At 41.9% G+C, this 22,594-nt stretch overlaps 1 protein-coding gene across 26 annotated transcripts in view; it reads left to right on the plus strand.

Annotated features, from left to right (window-relative positions):
- Slc25a24 (solute carrier family 25 member 24) overlaps positions 1-22,594 on the plus strand; it is a 102,650-nt gene that overhangs the window by 45,925 nt on the left and 34,131 nt on the right. For 19 of the 26 annotated variants that reach the window (XM_052731741.1, XM_052731744.1, XM_052731743.1 and 16 more), the window contains 2 exons: positions 1,391-1,498; positions 2,349-2,516. The exons of 1 other annotated variant lie outside the window; for it this stretch is intronic. In XM_052731741.1, coding sequence (XP_052587701.1) covers positions 1,391-1,498; positions 2,349-2,516 — 276 coding nt within the window. Of the gene's footprint in view, positions 1-1,390; positions 1,499-2,348; positions 2,517-3,841; positions 3,990-5,222; positions 5,558-12,454; positions 13,919-22,594 lie in introns of those variants that run through there. 6 more of the 26 variants (XM_052731766.1, XM_052731767.1, XM_052731765.1 and 3 more) reach the window with 6 other exon arrangements.

The raw sequence follows: 22,594 nt of genomic DNA on the forward strand, positions 1-22,594 counted from the left end.
CTTCATATTTCAGGTAATGACTTTATTTTAGGGGACAAAGTTATATCGTTTATTGGTCTATAGTTCTTCATAGACCAATATCTTATAATCGACCAGTATCTTATAATTATTTTTATTTCTGTGATACCAGCTGTAATATCCCCTTTTTATTTTTGATTTTAGTTTTTTTTTTTTTTTGGTTTTTCGAGACAGGGTTTCTCTGTGTAGCTTTGCGCCTTTCCTGGAACTCACTTGGTAGTCCAGGCTGGCCTCGAACTCACAGAGATCCGCCTGACTCTGCCTCCCGAGTGCTGGGATTAAAGGCGTGCGCCACCACCGCCCGGCTGATTTTAGTTTTTTTAAAAAGGCATTTACTTCACCCCCTCATTTAAAAAAAAAATTTAAGATGAAATTTTGCTGTTTTGAAGGCTACCTCAGTCTCCCAGTAGCTGGGATTATAGGCACGCACCACTATATTCAGCAACATGACTCCTTTTTAACGGCACTGATCTCTTAGCAACTTTTCTATGTACCCCCTTTTCTGGACAGTCTTTCAGCTCTGCTCACCCCACCCCCCAGTTCTTATGGCATATCAGCCTAAAAGAGGCCAATGCATGCTGCAGCTTGAATGCTAATTTTCTCTGCCAAGTAAAGCATTCTGTCACCTTGAAAGTCTGACATGCAAAATCCCAGGCCACAAACAACATGCATCCTAAATTTTTTTTAATGTGTGTGCCTGCATGCATGTATGTTTATTGTGTGTATGCCTACTGTCTGTGGAGGTCAGAAGAGAATACTAGATCCCCTGGGATTGGAGTTAAGAATGGTTGTAAGCCCCCAAGTGGGTGCTGGGAACTGAGCCCAGGTCCTCTGCAAGAACAGCAAGTGTTCTTAGCCACCGGACCATCTCTGCACTTCCATCCTAACACTTGTATAGGGCTGACAAGGGTGGCCCGCAGGCTAACCGAGTCCTCATAAGCTTTACTGTCCTAGTCTTCCTTACTATACTTTTGTAACCAAAGAGTCTGCCATGCTGTTTCTAATTATCTAGTTACCAAACACACTGTCTTCTATGTGCAAAGCAGAGTGCCAAAAAAAGATAAAAATACAACTTCTGTTTATGTTATTTACATGCTGCTTATGATATAACACATTCATGAATAGACTTAAGTAATTTAGTGTAGCTATTGAATTATTCCATAGAATAAATAAAAGAAAAAAGCTGAATAGAGAGCTTTAACTTATCTATTACATAGAAACTAAAATTTAGTATTGTACTAGGTTGTGCTAATATTCAGCACCTGATATGTAATATATTTTAATATAATTTTATACTTTTAGTTACTGCTATAAAACTTGAAAGGCATATATTTCAGTAATACTATACATTTCAATATTTCTATTTATACAGTATAAGAAATTTCTTAGTTTTGATGAATCTAATTTAGGAGTTCTTCAAAGATTTATAGCTGGTTCCATGGCTGGTGCAACTTCCCAAACCTGTATTTATCCCATGGAGGTATGTATTATTATAACATTTTAATTAAAATAATGCTTTTAATGCAACTAACAATCAGAAATGGCTTCCAGATCATTATAATAACTTTGTATGATTTGAATCTTGTATAAAGTGTCAGTCTCAATTAACTTTATTGTTGTTTGAGACAAATGATGTTGTAGATAGACCAAGAAAATACATTTATTTAGTCACTTGGTAGGTGAATATGGATTGTATGCATGCTGAGCTTAAGATACTTTGCTAGGTGCCATGTAGGATCCAAGGGGGACTGAGATGGGGATTTTGATCATGTATTCCATAGTCTATAAAGGAAAATAAAACATATACATTCATATCAATGATCCAAAATCGAAAAAAGTTGTAGAAGAGAGCTCACTATATAGTGCTAGGGAAACTCAAAGGGAAGAATTTATTTATTTCTGGTTAAGAATTCAATCAAAGACAGGACCAGAATGTGTGATCTTGGCATAGGCTTTGAACATGAGGGATTATGAAGAAAGGCATTTTCAGTGGAAATAGCAGGTTGAACAAAGGAAAGGAAATTTTAATACATAGACACTTAGTTTTCCACTGTTTGAGGCGTTTTTATTGTTGTTGTTTGTGTTTGGTTATTTGAGACAGTATCTCACTCCATAGTCCAAGTTAGCCTGGAAATCACTATTCAGCCCAGGCTAACATTGAGCTTGTTGGCAATCCCTTGTCCTGGTCTCCTGTGTCTTGAGATTACAGGCATAAGCTATAATTTTTATAAAATTTGTAAGCATGACATAACAAACCTCACTGGATTGCTGCATAAGCCAGGTGAATCTAATCAATACCCTATTATTACATTACTATCTTTTACACCTAGGTGATGAAGACCAGGCTGATTTTAGGTAAAACTGGCCAGTATTCTGGGATTATTGATTGTGGCAGAAAGCTTCTGAAGAGAGAGGGCATTCGGACCTTCTTCAAAGGCTACGTTCCCAACATGATAGGCATCGTACCGTATGCAGGCTTAGATCTCGCCACCTTTGAGGTGAGTTCATTCTCAAAGCCATTACATTATACATTATATTTGACAATGTGACACAAGATTTTTATTTTGGAATATAGATATGGCTTTGCATGAAATAGCTTCTGATCAAGAATCAAATTGATGTTCTCATTTGCCTTTCTCTTAGACATCTGGTAATCTAGTCATTTTTATTTTTGTTTGTTGTTTATTTTTTGTAACTTACTTCTTGGTAATGATGATTATAGATATAACTTCTGATAAAATAGTAGTTTTTAAGCCCTGGAAGTGCATCAGAATCACCTACTTGTAGATCTTTAAAAGAATAGACCCCCTTGGCCACATCCTGAGGTATTCTGATTTAATTTTCCCAGGAAGAACTGTTGCAGTTGGAATTTTCTTTGTGCTGCCAAACCAACTCCCAAATAAAGACACAGAGACTTACTATTGATTATGAATACTCAGCCTTCACTTGGGCTTGTCCCACTAGCCCTTCTAACTTAATTTAACCTGTTTCTATTCATTTATGTTTTGCCTCAGGACTTTTTACCTTTCATTCTATATGTCCTACTTTCCTGCTTCCTCCGTGTCTGTCTGTCTGGCCCCTGGCATCTCCCTTTTATCTCTTTTTCTTTCTTCTTTTCCAAGCCTAAATTCCTCCTTCTACTTACTCTCCTTGCCCAGAAGTCCTGCCTATACCTCCCCCCTTGCTATTGGCCGTTCAGCTTTTTATTAGACCAATCAGGTGCCTTAGGCAGGCAAAGTAAAACAGCAACACATCTTTACACAGTTAAACAAATATTCCACAACATAAACAAATGTAATACATCTTTACATAGTTAAATGAATGCAACACATCTTTGCATAGTTAAACAATTTCGCAACAGCCTGGGATTCAGATTTCCTAACTGCACAGAAGAATCTGATGTGTAGATAAGGTTGAGAAAACAGAACTATTCTTGCATGGTTGTGAAGATTAGAATCAAGGAAATGAATAAACATGGGTTAAAGATGAGAGCCAGCCTAGAAGTGAAACCCTGACAGTGTAGTGTTATCAGGCAGGGTCACAGGCATTTCATGGTCATGATCATACATTTGTCTCAGGACAGATTTGAGATTGGCATAAAAATGCTATTGTGTTAGTTTCTGTGGAGAATATCCAGAATTATTGCTCTGGTCTCTAAATCCAAAACAATAAAAGGAAAACAAAACAAACAAACAAAAATAAAAACAAAGCCAGACAACAACACATAAGAAACATAGACATATAAATGCAGAGTGTGAAGCTGAGGTGCTAAACTTTATTCTACTTAGAGTTGCAAGATGAAAGGTCCTCTCTTCTCCACCAGCTTCTGAAGAACTACTGGCTGGAACACTACTCAGTGAATTCAGTGAACCCCGGGTTAATGATCGTGCTGGGCTGCAGCACACTGTCGCACACTTGTGGTCAGTTAGCCAGCTTCCCCCTGAACCTTGTTAGAACTCGCATGCAGGCAGGTGAGTGTTTCAGTAGTTTAGTTTAGTGATGCCATCACTAAGGTAAGGAATATGTTTTAAGTAAGTAGGAATTGATGGTTTGAAAAACAGAAAACTGATAGAATTGGTTAAGGAAAGCTAACCAGTTTGAAATATTAGATCGGAATGTATTGTTGTTATTATTTTAATTTATTTATTTTATTTTATGTGTATGAGTGTGTTGCTTGAGTGTATCTACATGTTCTCTGTAAGTGCAGTGCATGAAGCAGCCAGAAGAGTGCACTTGATCTCTAGGAGCTGGAGTTAGAGATGGTCATGTGCCTCCATGTGGGTCCTGGGAACTGAACCTGGGTCATCTGGAAGAGCAGCAAGTGCTCTTAACCATTGAGCTATCTCTCTTGGAAACTTTTGTAAGTTCCAAATGTTTTTGTTTTTCCCTCCAAAGTTCTGTCTGGGACCTTCCACATTTGCTGCAGTTACTGATGATCTCTTTAAGAGGACTTTAACTAGGAAGTGCCATGCAGAGCAGTGTAGGCTTTCTTTCTTTAAATCAAAGCAACAGCTAACCCGCGGAGGCACGTCGCTCTTCTTGGTTTTGCTGTTACTGTTGTAAACGGCTCTGGGACTCTCTGTACTTCAGTCTGCTCAGGGAGGTGATGTTAAGGACTGTGTGTTTTATTTTCTTGGTGAAATATTAGGGATTTAGATGTTAACAAATGAAAAAAATCACTTTTCAAAGATGGAAAAACAACACAATGCTATTATCTTTTGAGTAAATTAAGGATATGCTTTAGCTTTTTCTTTCTAAGTTGGGCTTTGGGTTCAATTTATATTGCAATTGAGGTGGAGAATTTCCCTGCCTAGCATCACTCATGCCTTCTTCTGTTCAACTACCCTTCAGTCCCACTTCCAAATGCTTCTGTGAAGTCTCTCATGAAAGACTTGCAAGTTGTTCAAGGGAACTTTCTGCACTGATGAAATCATCTATATCTGTACTGCCCAGTATAGTAGCCACCAATTAGATGCGGCTGTCAGGCATTTGAAATGTACTAATATGACTGAAGAGTGGAAATTTAATTTAATTTTAATTAAACAGTCACATGTATAGTTACTACCCTATTGAGCAACATAGGATTATTCTATATATGAGTATCCTCTGAAATGATTTCAATTTCTATAAATTCTCATTATCTTTGGGCTAGATTAACAAGTAAGTATGAAGTATTGAATTATACTATGTTTTAAAATTTATAGCTATCCGGAAAAATGAAACAATACCTATGTTGCAGCTCATTAAAGAAATATACACTAAAGAAGGAAAGAGGGGATTTTACAGGGGTCTTACCCCTAACGTCATCAAGCTGCTTCCTGCAGTGGGCATCGGCTGTGTGGCTCACGAACTAGTGAAATTCCTTTTGGGATTAACCTAGAAGTGGAATATCAAACCGCCACCATTGCCACAATCACTAAGGTACAAGATAATCCTGGGCTCTCAGATGATCTTACTGTTTCCTAAAAGGAAAGGAATATCAACTAATTGTAAAATTACTTTGTCTTTATTTATTATAAAATATACAAATTAAACAATAGTTTTGGTAGAGTTCTTTAATAATTTCAAATCCTTTATTATCCACAGAATTCTTATTTTACATTTCCTGTTACTGTCTCCTTAAACCTAAAACTAGGTTTTGATTGGGTGCTAATATATCGTTCAATCACATTAGAAAACATTTGGTAAGCTACACTAGAGTTTTTGCTAGCATGCTCCTTTTAAGTTATGAGCATGTTTTACACAGTAAAGCAAAAGTCAGTGCATTTAAATTTGACACTATAGTTCATCTCTTCAGCAAAGGGAAACCCATTCCATAATTCCTTCTAGAATGTTATGGATTGGGCGACACGCTTTGTCACTTCCCTTGCTAGTCCTGTGTCCCTTCAGTTTCTGCACATCCCATCCCCCCCACCCCACCCCCACCCCAAGACCGGTTTATCTTTCTAGACATCTTTGTAGACAAGAGTTGCCTTTCTTGCCTAGCCTGGGGGAATTCCTGTGTACATGGTTTCCACAAACCCTGAGAATGATTTGCTAGGGGCAGCGGCTTCTCTTTCACTCCACTGGGAAAACATTGGCTAACATTTCTTAATTGAGGGCCCATTGGTGTCCTCAAAAGTCCTACTCACTTCAACCATCTCAGGTAATCTAATTGAAACCAGTTGCTGGAGCTGGAGGTGGGGCAGCTGTCTCCTGCTGGGAGGGAGGGAGGGAAGGAGGGAGGGAGGGCTAAGTGTGTGACTCACAGCACATTGTCTCCAGAGTTCCTCTTCAGAGTCGCTGCCTTTTATTTGCACTGTGAGTGGGAGCTTCAGGGGTCATAAAGTTGACTGAGCAATAATGCTATTATGACCTTATATTTCGCTTTAAAATAAGATGTCTATTGTCGGAACTCTGTTAATAGTTGGTTAGTTATGTATTATTTTTTTTTACTTCATTAGCAAATATCAATTGTACAGAAATGGATAGTTTTACTGTGTCATTTTCATACATTATGCTATGAACTTTGATCACATTCAACCATAAACTCAGTTAAAAAGTGAGCAAAGGACTTGGATTGACATTTTCCCAAAGAAAATATACAAATGACACAAATAAGCAAATAAAAGTTCCTTGATATTCCTGACCACAGGAAAAGCAAATTCAAACCTAAATGAAATCCCATTTTACACCACTGTGATGGCTATTACTGAGAAAACCCTAGAAAACAGCAGAGTTCTGGTGAGGATGTGGAGAAACTGGAGCCCTGTGCATTGTTGATGGAGGATGGTGCCACTGCTGTGGAGAATAGTTCTCAGGAGGTCTCATCATCAAAAAGAAGAATGATCCTGCTGTCCCGCAGCTTACGCTGATGTGGATATGGCTCTGTATGCCGTGAATGTGTTGCTCGATAAATGAAACGCGGATTGGTCAGTAGCCAGGCAGGAAGTATAGTATAGGCAGGACAGGAGAGAGGAGAATTCTGAGTCAGGAGATGCTGCCAGCCGCTGCCATGAGAAGTAAAATGTAAAGTACCGGTAAGCCACAAGCCATGTGGCAACTTATAGATTAATAGAATGGGTTAATTTAAGATATAAGAACTAGATAGCAAGAAGCCTGCCAGGGCCATACAGTTTATAAGTAATGTAAGTCTCTGTGTGTTTACTTGGGTCTGAGTGGCTGTGGGCCTGGTGGTACTGGAGAAATCTCCAGCTACATTATGCTATTTGAAAAAACAGTTCAAAGCAGGGGTTCAAGGAGCTACTTGCTCATCTATGCTCATATCAGCATTGTTTGCAATAACCAAAATGTTCGAGCAACCTGGAAGTCCATCTACAGGTCAATAAACTGTGGTTCGTGCATATAATGGAATGCTCTTTCTCTTTTAAAAGAAAATCTTGGTACATATTACAATATGGATGACCCTGGAGGATATTATACTAAGTGAGATAAACTCGTTACAAAGTATAAACACTGTATGTTCTCTTATATGAGGTACCAAGATTGATTAGACTCATGGAGGCAGGTGGAATGGTGGCTGCCATGCTTGGGAGGGAAAGGTGACACCTGGAGTTACAAATGGTTGGGAGCTGTCATGTGGGTGCTGGGTACCAAACCCAAGTCCTCTGGAAGAGCAAATCATGCTCTTAACTGCGAAGCCGTATCTCCAGCCCCTGACCCAAATTTCTTATAGTGTTAGACTCCTTTTGGAACGAGCACACTGTGTTCTGCCTCGCTGGACTAGCTCCATAAACACAGGGGCCTCAGCTAGTTTCTTCATTGCTGTCTCTCCCATGTGGAGGTCTTTGGGTAGCACATAGCAGGCATTCAGTGAAGACTTACTAGTTGAATGAGCCGCATCCAGGGGAAGGAACATCTGTTTACACTTGTTTTATATTCGGTGGAGGGCAAGGGTTATTATACCACCTTTTGTTACCTCTCTTTTTCCAACCTTAATTATAGTCCTTTCTTTTTAGAACATTGGTAATTATTGCAATAGTACCTAACTCCAATGTGATTCAGGGAAGTAGTTTATATAAAATAATTAATGTTATTATAGTTTTATTCTCACCTTTTGTGTGTATTTTTTGCATGTGTTCACATGTGTAGCTGTGCATGTGGAGACCAGAGGTTGACATTAGGTGTCTTCTTTTATCACTCCCCACTTTATTTAAATTTTTATTAGATTGTGTGTGTGTGTGTGTGTGTGTGTGTGTGTGTGTGTGTGTGTGTGTGTGCAAGTGCCAAGGCATGTGTGTGGAGGCCAGAGGTCACTTGCTGGGGGTCAGTTCCTTCTTCTCACCCTGTGGGTCCCAAGGATCAAACTCAGATCATCAGGATTAACAATAGGTATCTTTACTTGCTGAGCCTTCTCCAGGGCCCTCCACCTTATTTTTTGAGACAGGGTCTCTCATGAACCTGGAGCTTGCCTATTTAGGCAAGATTGTCTGGGTAGCAAGCCCTAGAGATCCCCTGTCTTTACCTTTACAGCACTGGGATTGCAGGTGTGCACTGCCATGTCTATTATTATTATTATTATTATTATTATTATTTTAATGTGGGTGCCAGGGGATTGAACTCAGGTCCTCATGCTTCTAAGGCAAACATTTTACTAGCTGAGATATCTTTCCAGCTCTCCTCACCCCTAATCCTGTATTACATTGTAGCTTTATTGTGTTATTAATTTGTCTTCTAGAGCAACAAAACTTCCTAGGAGCTTTACTTTCAATAGCTTACTTAACATGTATCACTGTTCTGGACTGTAATAAAGCTCTAGCTACGAGTTTCACTTCCCTCCAGCCTGTGGTCACTTCTGTTATTGTTCCTGGCTCGAGCATTCCTGACTACTCCCAGTAACCCTTTGAACTTCATTTGCCTTGAACTTTCTCTCCCACTGGAAAGTAGGGAGGCGGGAATGAGAGTTAGATAGTAAAGAAAACTGAGTATGCCTCTGAATAAGGACGATGATCACGGTTGCAGTGCACCACGTCTGCAGAGTCTTCCTCATACACTGGGTGTTGTTTCTGTGTCTGCAAGGAGAAAGCAGTCAAGCTTTGTGTCGCAAAGAGAGTGTTTTATACTGGGCAAGTCTGGAACCCGTGTGTTGCTTTTTCAGTAGAAGATATTCCACAGGTGGGTAAGAAAACCTCAATTATTGCACATCCATTCTGCACCTCAAGCCTTGCCTTCAATGCTTGTGTGGAATATTTTCAACGTAAAAATGAAGAAATGTATTTGGAAAGTTTATCCTTCATGGCTGATAGAAGAGTCATGAAGGTTAAATTATACAGAGGCTTAGTGGAACCACTGCTGACTTAATCCACCCTGTGATATTAGGCCAAGGATGGGTCACACAATGCACCCTCTACGTGCCATTTCCTTTTCCCTAATAGACTCTGGGTGTATAGAACAAGCTCTGCCATCACTCACCTCTACCTGCTAGCTTCCCAGACAAATCCCAACCTCCTTTCTATGATGCTAGCAACATCACAGGAGACGGTATGGGGGAGATGCAGGGAGGTAAGTTCTCTGCTCTAACCCCATTCCTGGCCATTCAACTGAACATCAGTGACCACTGTTTCTTCCTTCTCTCATCGTCTGGCTTTTACTGTATCACACTGCTGACCTCATGAAAGTATTATATAAACTATGGGTTGTACTTTGTTCTGGTCATAACAAGCTGGTTTTACTTAGTTTGCTCCTGTGAAGGAAAATTTGTTATAAGTAAACCCATCTTAGAGAAGAGGAATTTTTTTTTTTAAAGAATATTGGGGCTTTGTTCACTTCAAAAGCCAATTTGCAAAATTAGCAAGCCCGTGTAACATAGAAAAGAAGCAGCCTGTGTATACTCATTCACAGATTCCATCCAAATTTTACCAGTTCTGCAGATGATATCCTTTCAGGTCACATGCTGAACTTCTTTTATTTCTGGTCTTTTTCATCAAAGAACATTGTTTAAGTCATTCCTCGACTTTCATGATCTTTACAGATCTGAAGGTTACAGACTGTAGAATACTCTGTTTGGTTTATCTGACGTTTCCTCGCGATTGCATTCAGATTGTTCTCCTGTATGGAAGTACTCACTCAATCCAGTCAGGCGTCCTGTTCAGCCACCTTTGATGCCTGCCACACAGCTTGTGTCGCTCAGACCTGCCTGGTGTCTCTTAACTTGTAAGGAAGGTAGGAAAGAAGAAAGAAGGGACGGGGAGGAAAGAGGGAAGGAAAGAAGGAAGCGTGCATGACCAGAGATGGAGAGAAGAGGGTAACGAAAGGACAGAGGAGGCATAGAGGGAAGAGAGACTGTCAGTATTCTATTATAAAGTGGAAATATACAAGATTGATCCACTGCCTATGATTACTGTTATTAAAAAGATTCATATTATTTACACTAAATTTTAGTATAGTTCTCAGGACATAATTTGAATAAATATTGAAACACTGAAGTTTTAACACAGCTTTTAAAACAATTTTCAAAATGCTGAGGCATGATTTTAAAGCCAGTTATTATTTAAAGCAATTACAATTACTTTTAAATGTGAAGTATTCACATGATTTAGTTATGGTGGTGATGTTAGTAATTTAGTGCCATGTTTTTACAATTGAGAATTATTTGCATTTATTTTGGGAAGGGGTTGGTAGATAGTCTGGCCAAGAGACAGAATTCATCCACCTTTTAACCTGGAATTCGGACTACTAAATGACGTAGAGAGTATGATAGAATTTCCCAGTAGCTTAAATGTGGTATGAAGGAGCCTAAATTTGAAATGGTTATTTCCTCACTACACTGCTAGGACATCAGGTTCATATTTCGCTGCATAAGATCCTCTTTCCTGCGATGGTTGCAGCTGTACAGTGAAGCTGTTAAACACGCCGGGTAGAACAGGTCCTCGGGTCCTCGTGGAGGGCTGGTGCTTTGTCTTTATCAGGACAATTAGTAGCTGCTGGTAAAAAGAGCAAACATGTTTACCTGCTCAAACTGTGAGGCTCTAGAGTGGTTATTCAAGCAGATCCACTACCACTCCAAGGAATCCAAAGTCGGTGCTGAAGTCTTCAAGGATCAAAATGGATGAGGTCAAAACAGTCTGCTGTTTCCATGGAAATGAAGGACAGGAGGAGGCCAGAAGCCTTTTAAAGCAGAAGTGCTGAATTAGGCTGAATGCTAGACTTTTTCCCTGACCACAGAAATTAAAACAAATATGAGTCTGGGGTTTTCTGTGTGGCCTTTGTGGGAGCCCCTGGCCCATGGGCCTTACCAACAGACACAGGAAAGGAAGCCCTCTCATGGAGATGTGTGAAGTCCACAGACGTTTTCTTCTCCCATGCAGAAACTTGCTGTGACTGTTATTTGTATTAGCCATCCTTCACCATCATAGCAAACAGCGGAGATAATCAGTTTATAAGTAGGGAAAGGTTCTCCTGGGCTTAAGGTTTCAGAAGTTCCAGTCCACGGTCACATGACCCCACTGCTTATAGGCCACTTTGCGGTTGGGGGGAAGGGGGGATAGGGTGGAGTGTGTGTGTGTGTGTGTGTGTGTGTGTGTGTGTGTGTGTGTGTGTTGTGTTGTGTGTGTGTATAGACAACAGTGGCGTGTGCGGGGTGGAATAAAACCTCACCTCATGGCTGGGTAGCAAGAAACAGAGACTGGGGTTCTACGGCCCCCATGGTACAGTTCTCCCCCACTGGCCTGAAGACCTCACAGTAGGCCGCACCTCTAAAAGGCTCCACCCCCTCTCCACAGTGCTAAGCTTAGGACCAGGATTTCAACACGGGTCTTTCTGGGGACATCCATATCCAAACTACAGCAGTTGTGTACGGTGTTTCTCAATCCATTGAACATATATTCATAAAACAGTGAAACTTATTCCCAGATGATTAGAAGATAGGCCCAAGTTTTTATTAGATTCAACAAACAAAAAGCTGATCGAATTTCTGAATCTCCCCAGCGTCTCATTGCCTCGTGGCACACATTTATTTCTTCTTCCCAAACCATTCACTGCTCTTATTTCTGTGTGATTCCTATGCAGGAAGCCTGGGCAGACAGACCTGAAGTTTGTTACTGAGCAGTTCATAACCCTGGCTCTGCAGGCCGATGGCTCCCGGTATTATTTATAGCAAAGTTTAAAATTTAAACAGTTCACAAACTTATATTTGATTTTTACAGTGCTTGTTTAAGAATTCTTTATTCCATTTTGTTCATGTTTAAGCCTGGTTTTTAAAGTCTGCTTTACTGAGACTCTTTACACAGAACAAAATAAACCCATGTAGGTTTCTGATGAGCACACACTGTGTAAGCAAGCACCTGCGTAATCAAGATCTAGGGAAGTCCCACCACCCCCATCCACATGCTGCCCTTTGCTCTTCATATCACCCCTCCCCACAATAAAAATAACTTGTAACTCTTGCAGCTCCAGATCTGTTTCTGTCCCTATGTATATATAATTTTTTTCTTTCCAGAATGTCCTATGCGGAGAGGCATTTCCTCCTGTGAACGCAGTACTGGCTGTTTAGGAGTTCGTCCACTCAGGAATCTTTCCTTTGTTTCTGGGTTGGCAAGCGTCTCTCTCGAGATCAGCAGATCTCCAGAGAGGGCCTTTGACGCCGTTTTCAAGGAGAAGTAACAGGAACAGATGATGTCTAAAGGTTTTTCCCAGGAAGGGGCTAATTCCCAAGACGACAATGTGGCAACAACAGGATCTGGTTTCAGGACGATTTTTATTAACAGCAGGCAGCCCTCATCTACAGACTTAATATTCATACACTATGCTTTAAACAGAATGGTAGGGAAGGAGGTATATTCAAGAACTTAGACCCTGGCTTTTGAAGAAACAGGTGGTTTTAGTTTTCATTTTAAATACCTGAAGACAACAGGATATAACCACAGTTTCTACTGAGTAGAGCGACTGAACGGAGAATATTCCAGTCAAGGGGCATCCAACTCGATGGCGAGGCAGCTGTTCATATTCTCATTTTACTGATGAGAGGTTTTTCAGGGAAGCTGCATCCGGTCCTTGGAATTACACAGCTGAGGATCAGGTCTCGGACCTTCTCTCTGTAGATCAATGTTTCTCCCGTTATCCTCGAAACTGTGTCTCATATGAACTGTATGCCGAACCCCAGAATCACACTTGTCTTGAGCGGAAGGAGCTAAAGTTTCTCTGTGTGCTGTGGGAAGGGACCCTCTTTTCTCTATCTCCCCTCCTTTCTCTCCGGCCTCCTGGGTGACCGATGCTGTCCTCTGAAAAAGGTCTCTCTGCTGTTTTTGGTCTGATAGACCTTTCCACAATGGACTCACCATCCCAGTTACCTACCCACTCCCATCCTTCTGGCAAACATAAACAGCACTTCTCCAATGGGCCTTTGAGACTGAGCAACCTGCCCTTCAAAACACCTCCGCACTCCAAGTTTTAACAAGCTGGGGACAAAGCTTTGCTTGAGGGGCTTCAGACAGAGCAGAAACCCTTCCCGCGTCCGAGCACCCCATCCCGCCTGTCTGCACGTTCCGGGGGGCGGGAATCTGGCCCAGCCCGTCCCAGCAGCCAACCCAGGCCTGGGGCAGCTCCGCCCCGAGCAGCAGCTGGGCGGCCACACCCTGCGCCCAGCTAGGTTCCTGTGAGCCAGAAGCCTCGCCCCCCGACGACGTTCCAGAGGCTCTGCGACTGCCGCCCCACCCAGCCAGGCCTCACCACCCGGATCGCGCCCGGCCAGCCCGCAGCCCGCAGTGACTTCCCCGGGACCATGCTGCGCTGGCTGCGGGCTTTCGTGCTGCCCACCGCCGCCTGCCAGGACGCGGAGCCGCCCACGCGCTACGAGACGCTCTTCCGGGCGCTGGACCGCAATGGAGACGGCGTGGTGGACATCGGAGAGCTGCAGCAGGGGCTGCAGAGCCTGGGCATCCCACTGGGCCAGGACGCCGAGGAGGTGGGTCGCCATGGGGCGCTGGGACAGCTGCAAGGCGCTCTAGGGACACAGCCAGGTACCCAGAGGGCGGTGGCCTGAGGCCAGGCAAGGAGGCGGAACTATGCCCGCCAGCGGGCTGAAAGAGCTCCTGAGAGTTGGATCTGGAAGGCGGCGGGTATTTTTCCAGATAAATTAGTGTTGCACACTTAAAACTGTCAACGCTTTCGTTTTGAGAACATCTCTGCTTCTTAGCTCTTTCCTTCCCTGTCCATTGCAAACCCTGCATGGTTCAGCTGTCAGACTTTTGTAGGTCTCAAGTTAGGTGAAGGAGATACTTTATAACTCCTGGAAGCAACTTTGTTACAACTACTAGAGTTTATTGTTTCAAAAATGGGTTAAAACCAGCCGTGCTCCCAGCCGCTGGCTGAGTGGGAAAGGCCACATTCCGTTTTTATGACTTTCTAAGTTAGTGCCCTAAGTGCACATATTGATCTGGAGGGTTGACCTGTTGTAAAACAGTTGTACTTCCTCTGAGTCATGTAAATTGTGCCCCTGACATCCAGGCCCCTTGGCAGGGTGGGGACACGGGATCTGGAACTTGTCCAGCCCGCTGCTGTGCAAGAGGGCACTGGCTTTCCTGTCCCAGGAGGAACGTGCTTGAGTTACTGCGAGGGCTACCAACTGTTCTGTATCTATATTTAAAACTTCTCTTTCAGTGTCAATGTCCTTAATAGAGGCTCTTCACTTTACTATGTCCTCTTAGTAAGTTACAACGTGTTTTGGAAGCGACCCATTTTGCCCAAAGAATCATTACGTGTCTCATTTCTGGTCTCTGCTAATTCCATTTTTTCACTCTGGCCATAGTTTTGCTTATTAATACACACTCTGAAAGAACCAACTTTGGGTACTTTTGCTGAGTGTGTCTGTTCTACTCACTCTGGGTTGACTCATTTCCTCCTATTTCTTGAATCAGAGGCCTGACTTACTAATTTTGAGTGATAGCATCTCTTAGGCTCTCCACAGCTGCATCTCACAGGTATGCTGGGTATTGTTTGTATTATTCTCTTCCTCGTGTTTTCTAATCACTGGCACGGCTTCTTTGACTCATGCATCGTTTTAAGAGTGCTTTAAATTTCCTAAATGTTTTTGTTTTTTGAAAATATGAATAAAAGTAGACAAAGCATCTGGTGAGATTTTAAAAAGAGAGGGAGTAGCCAGGCATGATTGTGCAGCCCTATAATCCCAGAACTCTGGAAGCCGAGGCAGGAGAATTGCCACAAGTTACAGGTCAGCTTGGGCTCTGTCCTCTTCTTACTTGGGTCAAATGAATGGAAACAAACAGCAACAACAAAACTCCCAAAACAGTAACAATTGTTACTGTCACCCCACAGTAACAACCACTCAGAATCAGGAGAAAAAGTCGAGTTTTTCAAAATGTATTATATATAAAATAAATTAGGTAAAAATTATGTATATATAAGCATATATAGCAGGGCAGCTCAGGTTTATCACTAATAAACATATATATTTTGTGCATATATATAAATTATATTTTGTTCAGAGTATAGTGTCACTACCAGTGGTCATGCCTGGCCTGATCAAGCTAGTCCCAGATTAATGCATTCTTCTGCAAAGGGTTAGTAATAGTTACTCCTCAATGAGAAGGGATTCATTTTCTAATTTTTTTCTTTACAACATTTGTAGTATTTCAGTTTAGGAGAATAAATGCACATTATTTTTATAATTAAGGGGAAGCTATTTTTATTTTGAATAACCTTCACCTCTGTGGTGTGTCCTCCTGGACCACCTTCCAGAGATGGGCTGACTGTGAACTGCTGTTTGTGGCTTCCTAACCTCACGCATCACTGCCTTTATGAGTCTCGAGTGGTATTGCTTATTTAATCATTGCGCCCTCCAAAAAGACCAGCACTCAGGATTAACAATTCTGTCTCACTCATTGGATCAAAGTGATGTCAAAAGGTTAGGGCTAGCATCTGAAATACACTGACGTGGCAGTGACCTGTCCTTTATTAATTAAAAAAAAATAAAAAAACTGAACTTTAAATCAGTTGTGTTACTTTTTTTATACCCTTGTTTATTTACTTGTGTGTGCGTGCACATGTGCTTTCGTGAGAACCATCGCATGTATGTGGAGCTCATATGGAGGGTAACTCACCAAGTCACTTCTTTCCTCTTTCCAAGTGAACTCCAGGATGGAACTCAGGCCTTGGGGGCAAGTGCCTTCCCCTCTGTGCTGTCCTGGAGGCCTCAGTTGTTAGTGTTTCTGTTTTCAGCATAAGTAGGACCAGCTAGCCAAACACAGGCTGGGGAAAATCAGATAAACATGTGGTATGTGATTGGCAGGGGGATTCCTTAGCCACGGGCCAACTTGTATGCCTTATTAACTGTGATCTGGACATCCATAACCTGTCTGTTTCCACTTCAGGCCGTTTCTCCTCACACATGCAGTGAACGCCACCCCTTCACGCCTAGACACATGCTGGGAAGGTTTTCCTTCTTTTTCCTTCTCTTCATTTCCCAAGGCTCCTTCTCCTGTGGCTGGAGTATGGCAGCTCTGGTTGTTTTGTGCTCAAACACTCAGGGATCCTTAGGTAACCAGGCTTCAGCTTTCCCTCCTCATTCACGGAGGTGTGGGCTTTGAAGAAGAGCTGCCTTCAACACAGGAATTCCTAGACCGTCTAGGACAGGCTGACAGGGAATTAGCCAAATGGTACTGACAAGCGAATGAGAGGACACTTGTGTTGGGGACAAGTGGCCCGGGGACAGGATGTCTTTGCAGTATATGCAAAGGTACCATGGCTGGAGGCCAGACGATGTCAGTCAGTCATGTCCCCTATGCAGGGTCCTTGGAAGGCAAATAATCCCACCCTGAATGGGCCATGATCCCTACAATACACAAAAACTTCCTGGAGTCCTCAGTAATTTTCAAGATTCTGAAAGGATCTTGAGACCAAAGAGGTTGTCAGGTACTACTTCGCAGCATTTTAATGACTGTATGATACACTACTTCATGTCTTTATAATAGATGGCCAATACTCTGCCATTTAGCTTATTGACAGTTTCAAAATTGTGTCAAATAAAATTACACTAGAATCCCTTTGCTTTCATTTTTTGTCTCATTTGGTCCAGGTATCTTCATAAGGTACATTTTTAAAAAACTTACGTAATTACAACATGTCTTCCTTCCCTTTCCTCCCTTCAGACTCTCCCATACACTCCTCCTTGCTTTCCTCCAAACTTAGGGCCTCTTTCCACAATGTTATTGAATATATGTACACACACACACACACACACACACACACACACACACACACACACACACACACACACATAGATATGCTGAAATATAACCTGCTCAGTCTGTATAATGCTACTTGTACGCATGTTTTCAGGGCTGACCATTTGGTATTGTGTGCTCTTCCTTGGAGAAGACATTTCTCCTAATTTTAGCACTCCTTATTTACCTGTAGGTCCCAGGGTAGGGCTGAGGCCTCATGGGCTTTTCTCCTTTCACTTTGGCATGTCTATTATCCTTTTTCAGCTTCTATTTGGACAGTCATTTTGACTTTATGGATGAGATTTTGGTGAGATTTTATGGATGTCATTTCTGACATTATTAGGAAACACAACCTCATAGCAAACTCCCTGGCACTTACAATCTTTCCTCCCCGTCTTCTACAGTGTTTCCTGAACCTTAAGTGTGGGAGTGTATTGGAGATGTATCCATTGGGTCTGGGCTCCACAACGCTGCATTTTGACTGTTTGTGGTTTTCTGTAGTGGTCTCTGTCTGTTGCAAGGAGAAGTCTCCTTAATGAGGGGTGAACACGACACCTATCTGTCAGTGTAAGCCTGTCCCTAAGGATTATGCCGGTTTAGTAAATTAGTGGTTGTAGATTCTCCTGCAATATCGATGACTTCACTAGCACTGAGTAGAAAGCCGGGTTTCCTGTCCCAGACATGGTTTCTCTCTTTTTGAGAGGATCTTAAATCCAATGAGAGAGCTGTTGGTTACCACCAAGGTATGCATGCCACTAATGCCCCCTAGGATTACTGTGCCATTCTGGGTGTTGTGCTTCATAGGTGTTACAGCTAGATTCAGCTCTTGGTTGCTTCCCTCCTCTGGAAGCTTGAGTGGCATCTTCTGGTACCATGTACCCTAATCCTCGGAGAGGAGGCTCTCTGAACAGTTCCAGCTCAGGGACCTCTGGGCCCTGTTTCTGCAGTGTATGGTGTCTTCAGCAACCAAGGGCAGTAGCAATAGGCTGTAATTTGGGGGGAGTCTCTTGGACATCGCTGGCCAACAACTCTAAAGAAGGCTTCTCATGTCTGCTTAGGAGGTCTTTGGTTTTTGGAGGGAGCATTGTCATCCCAGACAAGAAAAGTTTGTTAAAACTGTTAAATGCCGATCTCTGTGAGCTCATGGCCATCCTGATTTACAAGTCGAGTTCCAGAACAGCTAGGGTTGTTATACAGAGAAACCCTGTCTCTAAAAACAAACAAAAAACAAAACAAAACAGAACACCAACAATAAACCAAAAACAAAAACACCACCCCCAAACTATAAATGCATATTTATATACAGAATTACAGGTATTAGAATTAGTTTTAGGCAAATAGTTAATGGCATGATTACTTACAGCTTTTTCAGACATCCTTACTCTTACTTTACCCACGTCCCTCTTCCCACCTCCTAAAAGCCCCTTCCGCAAGTCCCCATGAGATCACTTTTGTGTCCTACCATTCCCTTTACCCCCTTCCCTCCTTCTTCTGTGTTTGCTTCCCTCCTCCACCTGAAGAGCCCCCCTTTCCCGGATCAGATCACTGGTACACTGCTATCCCCCTCTATTGCTCCCCAACACCCCTATCCCAGCAACGACCCTGTTTCACTCTCCTAGTTTTTGACGTTGCTCCAGGCTATGTACTCATATCTGCAGATTTGGAGGCAGGAGCCCCCAACGAGAGAAAACATGGATGCTTGCCTTTCTGGGTCTGCGTTACCTCACTCAATATGATTATTTCTTGGTCTCTCCATTTACCTGCAAAATCCATGATTTCACTTCCCTTAACAGATGTCCCTGAACAGTATTCCATGGTGTTACATATGTACCACATTTTCATTATCATAGGATACACTTTGAAAAATGGAAATTGTGAAGTCCAAGGATTGCACATATTAACTGAGCTGTAGATTGCTTTGAAGAAACATTGTTTTCGCTGCTGATCCACAGTCTGTGCATTTCCAATTCCTTCCACTTAGGATACCAGTTTTTATAAATGTTCCCATCCTGAAAGAGAAGTGCCTTTTAGTCTCCTTCATACTTTTAATTTTTTGTTCTGTTCAGTGGATTGGCATATGCCCTTCCACACAGTCTACTGATCCTAATGCTAATCTCTTCCAAAATTACTCACAGACACACCCAGAAATGTTGTTATTGGTTACATGCACATCCTTTATATACTAATCAAACTGGCATTTGAAGTTCATCATCATATCTGGGAAACAAGCTAATAAAATACTTCAATCTGATGACTCAGTCAAGAGATATTGACTAAAGCATAGTCAAGTGTTGGTGTACTGTCAAGAACTGAGGAGATGGTCTATCAGAGTACACAGGGGTGAGAACTATGGAACTCTTCAAGTTTCACGACAGTAGTTTGTCCCTAAAACAAATATTTACCTTGAAGGGAAATCCCTAGATTTTCACTTAATTTTACCTCTTCTTCTTATTTTCAAGCTTTTTACAATAAATTTAGCACTTAGAAGAGAGCAAATATCTTTAAGCTTTTTAGATTTTATACTATTGCTCACATTTACTTATTATATGTGCCCACATACCTTTATACCATGGTGCATTTGTGGAGCTCAGAAGACAACTTAAAGGAGTCAGTGCTCTCTTTGGGGATTGAACTCAGGTCATTAGGATTGACCGCAAGCCCCTATACCAGCTGAGCCATCTTGCCAGCTCCAGGCTCCAGTTTTTTTTTCCAGCTTTGGATACAACAAATATCTGAGTAGAATGTGGAAAGTAGGCTTAAAGTACACAGTAGTTAAGCATTGGTAAGTATTCCAAAATTACTGAGGGAAGAGAAAGGACTTTATGGCAGGCAATCCTGAGTCAAAATTAAGAGCCAGCCAGTTGTGAAATTGCTGTGCTACATTTTTGATGCTATGACCTTCGTTTTCTCTTTTTAAAATTTATTCATTGAAAATTTCATACATGGATACAAGTCATCTTAATCATATCCACCTCCACCTTCCCTCAGCCCCCTCCCAAGCATATTTGCCTTTCAGCTCCAAGCCCTCTTTTGTTTAGTTAACTAATGAATGCAGCCCATATGTGAATGGGTGTGTGGTCATCCACTGGCCTGGGCAGCCTTCCTGTGGCCACCCCCTAACGAAAAGTGATTCTTTTTTTTTTTTTTTTTTTTTTGGTGTTTTCGAGACAGGGTTTCTCTGTGTAGCTTTGTGCCTTTCCTGGAACTCGCTTTGGAGACCAGGCTGGCCTCGAACTCACAGAGATCCACCTGCCTCTGCCTCCCAAGTGCTGGGATTAAAGGCGTGCGCCACCAACGCCCGGCGAGCGCCACCAACGCCCGGCTAAAAAGTGATTCTGCCTCCCCCAGCAGCTGTCAATGGCTCCTCAGCCAGGGGTGGAGCCTCGGGAACAGCTCCCACTCCACACTGGTATTTTTAACTGGCTTGTTATTACACAGACCTTGTGCAGGTAACCACAGCTGCTGCAAGTTCACGTGTTCCACAGACACTTCATGTCTGGGCGATGGCATTTCACAGCATGCCCCCCCACCTCTGGCTCTTACATTCTCTGTGCCCCTGCTCTCATGATGTTCCTTGAGCCCCTTACTTTGATGTTAAGAGAGAAAATTCATGTAAGTTCTCCTAGGACTCAGAGTTATTAGGATATGGACCTCAGTGCCCTACAAAAGCAATGAGTGCTCCTAGCTGCTGAAGCATCTCTCCAGCCCCACCAAAGAAGGTTTTGTTGGCTGTGGGGAACAGGCCTTCTTTGTGTACTGTAGAGAATTCAGAGTCACAACTGACGTATTTGGGTAGAGAATACACCTCTATAAGAGGTACCCGTGTGACCACACAGAAAAGACCAAAGTCATGACCAAGATAGTCAGGAAAGCCAGCTGACAGCATTTTCAAGATTGATAGGGAAGACTAAACCACAAGGTTGATAGCGTCATGTTATAATATGCAAGTATTTTACCAAGAATCTCTTTTCACTTTTCGAAATTGCCCTATTCGTTCTTTGCTTGTTGATTTTTATGTATTTAACCAACTAACACATAGCAAGAGTTTTAGAGATACCACGATGGCTCATGACTCTTGGGCTTGTTCACTGCTGCACCCCAGCTTAGTGATCTTTGTCTTACACTGTTCAACAACACCGACTAAATAAAAACCTTTGTACTAGGGTTTGGGATGATTTCTAATCATTTCCACTTTATATTTGAACTTTCTAGGAATTCAGTGACTTGACTATGACCCTGAATCTAGCAACTGGTCAAAGCATTTAACTCTGGTCTGATTCCATAGCTTGTAATATACCATGACTAAGCTAATGTATGATAGATAATGATCCATATTTCACAGTGAACTTCATTCAATCTTTGCCAGCAAATCCTTTTGACATTTTCATGAACCCAATCAGTCATCTCCGCTTCACTGTATAAAAGGTAAGATTTTTGAACTCAGAGTGGACAAGAGAGGTTAAGTAGCATTTTACGGAATGTTGCTCCATGGAAGCTTATTTATCTACATGTGTAATAAGTAGAAAAATAATTATAAATAAATCTGAATTGATTAGGGTAAGAGTGAGGAGATGCTTCATTCAACAATCATGGTAATTTATCAGGAAGAATGGGAGAAATTCGAGGCAGAGAAAGTAAAATAAAAAGATAAACAGACTTGCTGTGGCAAAGTCAGGGGACACAGACTGTTGGGAATTTGGGACGGGAACTGACTAGGCTTGGAATGCTCCCCAGGAGAAGACCGTAGTAGACCTTATAAAGGAGTCTCTCTCTCTGTTTGTTTTCCTCTCTCAGAAGTTTTACTTCCACAAAGAAAAGGTAACGTTAGCTTTTAGAATATAAACTGGGGGGAAAACACACAAGATACTGATTTTGTACATATTAGAACATTTGATGAGAATGTTGCTAGAATTCCCTTGTTTTTCTTATTCCATAACCTCCCTGCCATGATGCCCTAAAATGCACCTCTATTATCAAGTTTCAGATAGTTGAGATATTAGTGGAGTCTGGAGCTGAAGCTCAGTAGGCCAACATTTGTATTGTGTGTGTGTGTGTGTGTGTGTGTGTGTGTGTGTGTGTGTGTGTGTGTGTGTGTGTGAAGGCTTGGGTTAGATCCCCAGCATCACAACAAGGGGGGACATTAACCTAACATCTCCATTGTTCAGAGAAAAATTGTAATTTTCTAAATGGAGTTAAAACCTGAAAAAAATTAAAGCAAAGCAATAAACATTGCTAAACTGCTGTTTTGCATTCAATTCTATTCCATCTGTGATTATGAAAACATAAAATGTCCTTTTTTTAAAGAAAAAATGAAAAGTTCTTGACATTGAGTCCTCAAGAGGTTTGTCATCTAGTACATGTGACACCACATCTTTTAATATGTGTGAAGATGTGTGTGC

The sequence above is a fragment of the Peromyscus californicus genome, unplaced genomic scaffold (genome assembly GCF_007827085.1).
Source record: "Peromyscus californicus insignis strain IS unplaced genomic scaffold, ASM782708v3 Scaffold_9__1_contigs__length_137607984, whole genome shotgun sequence".
In the NCBI taxonomy this organism is placed as follows: domain Eukaryota; kingdom Metazoa; phylum Chordata; class Mammalia; order Rodentia; family Cricetidae; genus Peromyscus; species Peromyscus californicus.